This window comes from Argopecten irradians, chromosome 12, assembly GCF_041381155.1.
Source record: "Argopecten irradians isolate NY chromosome 12, Ai_NY, whole genome shotgun sequence".
In the NCBI taxonomy this organism is placed as follows: Eukaryota; Metazoa; Mollusca; class Bivalvia; order Pectinida; family Pectinidae; genus Argopecten; species Argopecten irradians.
In genome coordinates, this window is record NC_091145.1 from 24,703,818 (window position 1) to 24,714,208 (window position 10,391).

At 35.6% G+C, this 10,391-nt stretch overlaps 1 protein-coding gene across 3 annotated transcripts in view; it reads left to right on the plus strand.

Annotated features, from left to right (window-relative positions):
* Positions 1-10,132, plus strand: part of LOC138336414 (protein MON2 homolog) — a 576,914-nt gene extending 566,782 nt beyond the window's left edge. For all 3 annotated transcript variants that reach the window (XM_069285900.1, XM_069285901.1, XM_069285902.1), the window contains 7 exons: positions 6,112-6,229; positions 6,744-6,810; positions 6,922-6,982; positions 7,390-7,516; positions 7,888-8,092; positions 8,391-8,473; positions 9,092-10,132. In XM_069285900.1, the coding sequence (XP_069142001.1) occupies positions 6,112-6,229; positions 6,744-6,810; positions 6,922-6,982; positions 7,390-7,516; positions 7,888-8,092; positions 8,391-8,473; positions 9,092-9,255 (825 nt within the window). In that variant the 3' untranslated portion in view covers positions 9,256-10,132. The remainder of the gene's footprint in view (positions 1-6,111; positions 6,230-6,743; positions 6,811-6,921; positions 6,983-7,389; positions 7,517-7,887; positions 8,093-8,390; positions 8,474-9,091) is intronic.
* The last annotated feature ends 259 nt before the right edge of the window (positions 10,133-10,391 follow it).

Genomic DNA, 10,391 nt, shown 5'->3' on the forward strand with positions numbered 1-10,391 from the left:
ATACAGGAAATCTATATAGAGATAGCTTGCGTTACAGAAGCAAGCTGGCAGGCCTTCTTTCTCTTCTCCACAGGCCAGCCAGGATATCCCATTCATACTGTCCCTCATTAATCATGGTCTGAGTGACTATGGACTGACCACTGACTGACCAATAGACAGTGTGGTGTGGAATTACTCACCATTGGCTATTGTGTCACACCAAATTGTTCTGTATAAAAAGAGGAGAACAATCTCCTTCCACTCTCCCATGAAAGGCCATACTGCCATACCATTAAATGACAAAACATTATAGGAATGTGAAAACTTAGGTGATAACACATCAGTTTTTTTATTACTTCAAAATATGAAATAATTGAATCTCCAATGATGATGATAACTGATAAAATCAAGATGTCAGGCCTAGCTACATTATAGTAAACATGTATTTGCTTATTTACATAAGTTCATTATATTTTCCTGTTAATTTCAAGACGCCATGCCTATTTAATGGGTAAATGTGTATTTGTTTATTTACATAGTTCATTATATTTTCTTATTAATTTGAAGACGCCATATCTATGTAATAGGTAAATGTGTATTTGTTTGTTTACACACATTATTTACACATTGCTGTAAGTTATACATATGGTTGTTACACGGTGTGCCATAACTAAGTTTATATCACACATATACACATAATTGATGGTGTAAATTGAATATAGGTAGTCATTGCTTATGGCAATATAATGTATGATAGCTGTAAACAAATAAACAGGTGGCTATACACTGTATTGACTGACTGTGACCCAAAGACACAAAGATGGCAATTTACATCATGGTAATAAATATTTGGAGGAATTACAATGTATAAGTAAAGGCTTTTGGATGGCTTTGCGTAAAAAGGGATTTATTAAATCAAAGCGGGCTAGGTTAATTGAATATACAGTGTACATGATAGGTATGTATAAGTTGTGACAATATTTCATCTCCCTAGTATTGCTGACTTGCCATCATGCAGTCTCAACCTTATTAAAGTATACTGTAGCTGGGTGATGTTTGTTACTGTGATTTTAGTTTCCAGTTAGGAGAGATAATATAGAATATGATCAGCAGAGTGGTCAGTCTACTGAGAATTTATATCCCTGTAACCTTACTCCCTGTTAAAAGCATTTACAACCAGATTAGATCTAATTACATTTACTATGGCCACCCTGGACACACCAGGCCACTGACCATGACATTAGAGTACTGCTGACCACTCTGGACATCTGACCATAATACATTAGATTGTTGACTGACCAACATCAAAGACTGGTCAGACAATGATGGGTGGAAATCCAATCCCAGTTTTACTGAGCAGCCATTATTATTACAATCAATGAACTGGACCTTGTCCTTGTCCAGTCAAACTGACCACTCTCAAACAAGGTCAGGTGATAGTTTATCATATTGGACCAAAGTGGATGTACTTGAATGGTCAATATCACGGTCCATATAACATGTTTACTAAAAATATTTGAAATGGCCATAATAATGGCTAAGTGTCCCAGGAAGGGAAGGATTCAGCCACTCCAACCAACATACAGATGCTCCGTGAGAGTCTTAAATAAAATCACTACTTAATTGTTGAACCTTTTATTATATATTCAGTATAACTTGTCAAAACCAGCTCTTGTCTAGTCTGGATCCTTGTCTAATCTGACATAATTATCCATGTATAGCATTTCCTTCCCAATTTACAATAATAAAACACCATGTATAATCCAGAACCCTGGCTATAAATATATATATATATACTAGCCAGATATGCTGATCTCGGAGACATTCGGTTTAAACAAGTTACATTGTTAAAATCATCAGAAAACCCAACTTTAAGCCACCTTTTCATGGTGATGCTAATCGATTGAAGACCAGTACCATATTACAAATGTACATTAATTCCTTTATTTCTTGGGTGATATCTATGGACATATATGACACATCGTAAGGATACCTTGTCTCAGATTTACAGACCCATGTAGGAACTAAATTTCTGTATGATATACCGAAGAATGCGTACGCTTTATATACCAGTGGTCAGTTGAGTGGTCAGCAGTGGATAAGGACACTGACCGACAGGTTGTTACACACCTGTACGTTACCTGTGTGTGCATTATCTTATGTTAGATGATTTAATGGTGGGAAGAGTGACATAACACCACTCTGGTTATCTCCTCACAGTAAATATACCTGACCTGTAGGTCACCGCGATCACACCTGTGTACATCACCTAAATCACCTGTAATGTAGGTAGACACAGAACTCCTACAAGCATGTGAACACTCATAGTATACCCCAAAAAATCAAAGAATCAGGTGAAATTATCTGTCAGTTAAGAATGGCATTATCAAACCAAATGAAGAAAACAGTTTTGTCCCTTGCCAGCTACATGAACATATTAGGTTATAAAATGCACCAGGTACTTTTTTCACTCTATGTCAATTATTCAAAAGTATGTCAATTATTCAAAAGATACATTCTTGATTATTCATATGAAAAACAAACAAAAGGTAGATTTTACCATGTAAAAGAATGACCCCAACTGTACTTTTTTCTGTGTTACCTCATTTTTCACACTATAATCTCTCAATTAATTACAGTACTTGTCATTGTAACTTCATACTTATGTGACATGGCATTACCTATACGGATGACAATAAGTACCCAAAGTCAGATAATAAATGGATGACATTTTAACATTTGAATTACATGTAAGTTAAAAGCTTGTACATGTACGCTCTATATATATACTACTTAACAAGTAGGAATGTAATTTGGCAAAAGATTTGTCTAAATACAATATATTGGATTTACTCATTTAATAGAACAGGGTTCAACCTGGGGTAAAGGGAGATAACCAGTGGCTATGGGGATGATTGTGTATAGACGAGCCTCAGTAAGGGGGGACAACTCATGTCAATGGGACGTAACCAGTGGATATAGAGATCATTGTGTATAGACAATCTTCTGTAAGGGGGGGGGGGAGCTTATGTCAAAGGGAGATAACCAGTGGTTATAGAGATGATTGTGTATAGGCAATCTTCTGTAAGGGGGACAACTTATGTCAAAGGGAGATAACCAGTGGTTATAGAGATGATTGTGTATAGACAATCTTCTGTAAGGGGGACAACTTATGTCAAAGGGAGATAACCAGTGGTTATAGAGATGATTGTGTATAGACGATCCTTAGTAAGGGGGGACAACTCATGTCAATTGGAGATAACCAGTGGTTATAAAGATGATTGTGTATAGACAATCTTCTGTAAGGGGGACAACTTATGTCAAAGGGAGGTAACTAGTAACATGTTATAAATTTCCCCATCTGTTGATCAGATTTTTTCAGTGATCATCCATAGACATTACAGGAACATAGTATATTTTCAGAATATTAATTAAGCACCAATATTAAAGGCCCACTACCTTTCTGGAGGAAAACATAAAGGTTTCTTAAAAACATTTATTTCAATGGGAGGTAACCAGTGGTTATAAAGATGATTGTGTATAGACAATCTTCTGTAAGGGGGACAACTTATATCAAAGGAAGGTAACCAGTGGATATAGAGATGATTGTGTATAGACGATCCTCTGTAAAGGAGACAACTTCTGTCAAAAGGAGGTAACAAGTCGATATGGAGATGATTGTGTATAAACGATCCTCTGTAAGGGGGACAATTTATGTCAAAGGGAGATAACCAGTGGATATTGGGATGAATGTGTATAGACAATCTTCTGTAAGGGGGACAACTTATGTCAAAGGGAGATAACCAGTGGTTATAGAGATGATTGTGTATAGACGATCCTTAGTAAGGGGGGACAACTTCTGTCAATGGGAGGTAACCAGTGGTTATAAAGAGGACTGTGTATAGACAATCTTCTGTAAGGGGGACAACTTATATCAAAGGGAGATAACCAGTGGATATAGAGATGATTGTGTATAGACAATCTTCTGTAAGGGGGACAACTTATGTCAAAGGGAGATAACCAGTGGTTATAGAGATGATTGTGTATAGACGATCCTCAGTAAGAGAGGACAACTCATGTCAATTGGAGATAACCAGTGGTTATAAAGATGATTGTGTATAGACAATCTTCTGTAAGGGGGACAACTTATGTCAAAGGGAGGTAACTAGTAACATGTTATAAATTTCCCCATCTGTTGATCAGATTTTTTCAGTGATCATCCATAGACATTACAGGAACATAGTATATTTTCAGAATATTAATTAAGCACCAATATTAAAGGCCCACTACCTTTCTGGAGGAAAATATTAAAGGCCCACTACCTTTCTGGAGGAAAACATAAAGGTTTCTTAAAAACATTTATTTCAATGGGAGGTAACCAGTGGTTATAAAGATGATTGTGTATAGACAATCTTCTGTAAGGGGGACAACTTATATCAAAGGAAGGTAACCAGTGGATATAGAGATGATTGTGTATAGACGATCCTCTGTAAAGGAGACAACTTCTGTCAAAAGGAGGTAACAAGTCGATATGGAGATGATTGTGTATAAACGATCCTCTGTAAGGGGGACAATTTATGTCAAAGGGAGATAACCAGTGGATATTGGGATGAATGTGTATAGACGATCCTCTGTAAGGGAGACAACTTATGTTAAAGGGAGATAACCAGTGGATATGGGGATAACTGTTTATAGACGATCCTCTGTAAGGGGGGGGGGGACTTTTCTCAAAGTGAGACAACCACTGGATAGAGATTGCAGGTTATTGTGAATGGGATGATTCTCATGTAAGGGGAGACAACTTAAGTCAAAGGAAGACAATCAGTAGAAACAGAAATGATACACCAATTATCTTCAGGAGTGGAGTTGTTTCAGTATGAAAAAATATCCAAGGATTACAATTCTATGACATAAACTTTCAATTCTACAAGTTTGCTGAAAATGTTTTTTATACAGGTACATTTCTATTTGAACAAAATCCTCATTGTGTTAATTTGAAACATTTAGTAACTTGTGAAATGTCAAGTCCCCTGTGGACTGAATAAAATTATATAGACACTCAACCAAGAAGTTGAACCCAAAATGCTGGTACCTGCACATGTAATGAAAGTGCCATAATAAAACTTAGCCCTTAAGGCTTTTACTTAGACTGATAGCAATTTTAAATCAGGAAGCTTCTCTACATCAGGGGGTACATTATCTCTCATTTAGAGCTTTTTCTTACTGCTGACACACAGGAAGTATGCAGAGTTCTTTACAAAGTAGTATTGCACTTATATATTTAATTTTGTTATTCACACGATGATTTCTTAATTCATAACTCCATTATTTATTAAATATGTACTCCAATTGTATCAGCATATATATGCTGTAGTTCTTGTGCTTCATCCACTGCCATGTGTAAATAGAACTTTTAACTTTTAAAAAGTAGAACCTGTGTTTTGATGATCGATGAACATTGCAAAACACCAAATAAATCAGAACATGTTATAAATCTGTTGATCAGATTTTTTCAGTGATCATCCATAGACATTACAGGAACATAGTATATTTTCAGAATATTAATTAAGCACCAATATTAAAGGCCCACTACCTTTCCGGAGGAAAACATAAAGGTTTCTTAAAAACATTAATAATATCAGAAAATATATACCGATGGCCTAAGATTAGGTTACAACACCAAACATATGCAAGATATCCTGGGTAATATATGTTAACAGTGGAGAGTTATTTCGCTGTTTTGCCGTCTGGCGCAGTGATAGTTAACTACCGAGCGATATTTAGGATGACGGCGGGAAACATAAGATGACCCGCGTTATGAAAATTAACATTTTATTTATTTTAATCAAATTGGTCAGAATGTGATGACACGTGTAGTATTAACGGTAAGTTTCCCATTTTAAAAATTAAAAGCCGTTTCGGAAAGGTAGCGGGCCTTTAAAGATGACACATGTCAGATAATTTGGCTTTATCCAAAACGCATACAAAACAAAAGGGCAATAACTCTAATTATATTTACTAGTTCGAAAAGGTCGACTAAACACCATCCTAGATACTTAAGGATACTCTTAGTCCTGACTTAACTGCCAGAATCCTATTTGATTTACTATTGTTGTAATTTTGTATTTTCAGACGTTCCGGTTACCCTTGGGTTACAAGTATAACTGCCCGTCCCCGACAACCTGGACACTCGTCATTCAGTCTCTCCTCACCATCCTCAATGTCGGCCTATCTGTCGCTAGGAAACATGGTATGTAACTTGTTCTGACAATGCATAAAAAGAATCATGAATTTTGTGTCTTTCATCAAGAAGATAGTTGCTTACATTCTCTACTGATTGTCTTCTTAGTTGGTATCTATACAGCTTTTAGATACTTACAAGCTGAAAGTTGTTGATATCGTTTCTGCATTTACATATTACAAATTAATCTGCCCTTGTTGGTAGTTATTGATTGTTAAATGATGTTTTTGTGAGCATGTCTTAAGGAGACAACGCAATTTTCACTCTTAAAATGGTAACTTCACAATCAAGGGCAGGTAACTTGTTTCGCTGTACCACTCATTGAAGACAGATATGAGCTATTGTGTTATAATTTTAAGTAAGTAAATACAGTAGATGAAGAAATTACAAATCATTGTAAAACAAGATTGAATTGAAATTTACACTTAGTATTTATATAGTGAAATTTACATTTTGTATTTATATAGAGAACTGTATTTTCTAAGCCAATGTTTATATTACTGTATATGTGTATCCTTTGTAGAAGCTGCCTTTCAGTCTATGTGGCCAGAACTAGCTCATACTCTAGAGGAATTTCTGTTTTCCAAGAGGTAAGTGTTGAATTAAACATAAATTATCAGTGCATCATCCAAACTATTGCAGAAGATACGTTTACACATTGACAAAACTTTGGTACTCAAAGGGAAATAACTCTGTTTCAGTACGTCTCCACCCACCATGTCTGTTGAAGATTTCCAGAGAGATGAGGCTATTGATTGTAAGGTAAGGTCACACAAGGTTTTTTAACAAGGTGACAAGGATACTTAGCATGCAAGGTCAAGGTTACACAAATCTTGAAACAGTTGCATTAATGCATTAATTAGTATTTACAATGTACTGTGGTATATTTTATATTGTTGAAAGTATAGTTATCTCAATCATTCATAAATGTGGTTTTACTTCATTTCGAAACATTTCGAAACATCGGTTTTCTGCTTTGTCTTGTTACATATGGTTTTTTTAAAGGACATCTAACTCAAATTATTAATTTGAATATACAGTATCTTAAAGTTTTACTAATTTCAAATGAGTTATGTCATGAGTTTCGCTATAAACATTTAGTAACTTTTGTTCAAATAATAGTTACACTGTTATATTTGTTGAAGTTAATTGGCCCGATTATGTTTTAGGTGATACAGATGGTCCGAGATGACATCCTGCCCTACGCTGGTACAATGCCAAAGGATTTTGTTAAGCGTATCATGCAGCTGCTCAACCGTGGCTCAATTCACTCAACAACATCCGACAATTTTATTGGTAAATTAAGCTAAAAACAAAATGTTATATACAAGTACAAGTAAACCAATGTCTGTAAAACTCCTTATAGGGAAATCAAGCTAGAAATTGAAGTAAGATTTACAAGTAAAACTAAAATATAGATAATACATGTATAATGTTTATTAGATTTAGTCAGGTAACTATAACTATTGTATGATATGATGTTGATAATCATGTTTGTAATTTGATAAGCTAAGACATTGGAATTGCTTGTTTAGACCTATTATTACTACATAACTTTTATCATCGGAGATTGATTATGTTCTGCAGAGGCTTAGTGCGATCAACCATGGGTCTCCAACAATACATAACTCTATGTACCCATTATTTGCTCTTTTCTGTCTCAATAGATACTGATTCGAGTCGAAAGTTACGAGAGGAGTTTGCCAAAACCTGTTTTGAAACGTTACTACAGTTCTCCTTCATCAGCCAGACAAAATCAGAAGAGGGAACCATCACAAAATTGGCAGTCCTGTCTCTCCTGCAGCGCTGCCAGGAAGTCGTCAAGAAATATGTTGATGATGAGAAGCTCAGCGGCAAATGTCCTCTCCCGAGGTATGACTAGAAACAGTATCCCTAAAATTTCTGTGATAGTGTATACTCATTCACCCTGTAGATACATTTGGACTCTTCTAGTTCAAGGATAGAAACAGTCCATAATTGAACTCCAGAGGAGAATCGGTTAATTTGATTTTACAGTTTCCCAGTATAAATTGTAAAGGTTCTCTCCAAAAGTATGACCTGAAAAAATCATCCTCCAAACCTTCCGTGATAATATGTTTGAATTAGATTTTTAAATCCATTAAAACTGATGTAACAAAGACCTCCCTCAGAATGTATCTCTTCATTCCAGGCCACGTTTAGCTGAAATGGCGTCAGTACTCAAGGCAATAACAACTCTACTGGTATCACTGAAAAAGGCACCACCTGGAAATGGTAAGGTTTAACAATGTCTAATTGTCCCTTGTTCTGTGTATGGGAACTTATGATGGTTTACAGTTTGGATTTTGCAGATTATAAAGTTATCTTCCCTTGTGGGTAGGTATTGATTGTGACATCATGTGTTTGCAAACGTAACATCGTATTTTTCTCACAAAATAATGATGTCACAATCAATACTTATCTCTACCGGGAAGTACTCTGTAATAGGCAAAGACGGAGTATTGGGATCCACTAATGATGTCAATAGATCTACAAATATATGGAAACTTTATACTGTAGTCAATTCTGTATCATAATGTCTGTATATAGTGCTATGTCTATATTTATCCCTTTCATTTGAACATCATGGCTTTAGCCGGCTAGATTCCTCCTTTGGCCTTCAATCTTTCTTCAATAGTGTTTATTGCTTTCAACTTTATTAAATTTGTTTCTTTTGTCTTCTTTTATTTTCTATTATTAATTCTGTATCATGTAACAATGTTTGTTTCATTTTGTCTTGATAAAATACTTCGAATTTGACAAGCTATTTCGTCTACACAGTTGGACTTGCTTTGTCGTCCCATATTCCTTTGTTAGACCTTAACCCTTACTATTTACCATTGGTTGTTACAGTGGAGCTGAGTGTATGGAAGCAGGTTATACAGCTCTACCCTTACCTGGTTGACTGTACCACCTCCTCCTCTCCAAATGTCTGTCGCGCCCTCAAGGACGCCCTCCACCAATACCGCGCCCTCTTGGTCCCACCAATGTCAACCGCCCTCAACGGCACAACATAGGAGAGGGCTGAAATGTTACACTATCATATCTGTCAAGGTTTCATCTCGGATTGCCATTATGACAGGTCATAGGATATTAATACTGATACGTCCTTGGGTAAGGATTCAAGGTCACCTACTCTGTAATTCAATGGAACAGGGAATCATCTTCATACATAAGGACTTAAAACGACATGGACATTCTCCAGAACAAATCTTAACTGCAAGTGACCACCAAAGGATACTATATAATGTTTTCTCTCTATCTCGTTTGATCTTGTGACCTTTTGTTCTGTTCAAGGTCAAATAACTCTTGTGACCTTTTGTTATGTTCAAGGTCAAATAACACTACTAGTTAAGTTTTGTGGTATTATAAAGTGATTGTATTTAATAAGTGTTCACTAAATAAGCTCCTTGTTCCATATCAGAATAATATTGATAATATCCATCACTGCCATTGTGTTTTCAGACCTGTTATATAGAGGTCAGAGTTCAGAGGTCACATACTGGTTGTGGGTGATAGCTATGACGAAGGTTGTTATGGAAACATTATCTAATACCTATGTATAAAGTCTTTTCTTTGTTGTGGAAAGATTATGTAATATATAAAGTCTTTTCTAGTCTTTCATCTGCTGATTTATGATATGTGATATATGTAAACATATGGATTATTGTATTGAAAACAACGTACATAATAATGTAATGTATATGTGCAAGGTCAAAGTTCAGCACTATAAGACCGGATACTGGGTATAATAATTATGTATTTATTACAACATTGGGGATGTGCAACTGTAAATGTATAATGTACAGAGTGAGGTATTGTATTTATGTACTGACAGACTGTAACACAGGTACATGGCACAACAGACATACAAATTAAATTGTTACAAACATACCAATGTGTTGTTTTCCACTCTCGATACTCCAGGGGTTACTATCACACTCATTATATCCATATTAAACCATGGCAAAATTGAACAAAAACAGATGAGACTTGAAGTTTGGTCCTTCCATGTACATCAAAAGAATCAAATAATGGTAGACCTTATGAATAAGAAATTTGCCTTTGCTCTTTGTTTTTCTGCCTCTGCTGGCCTTTGATTGGTCAGGGGTTTTTTTCTCCTTAAATGCCTTCAACTTTTCCATGACATTGT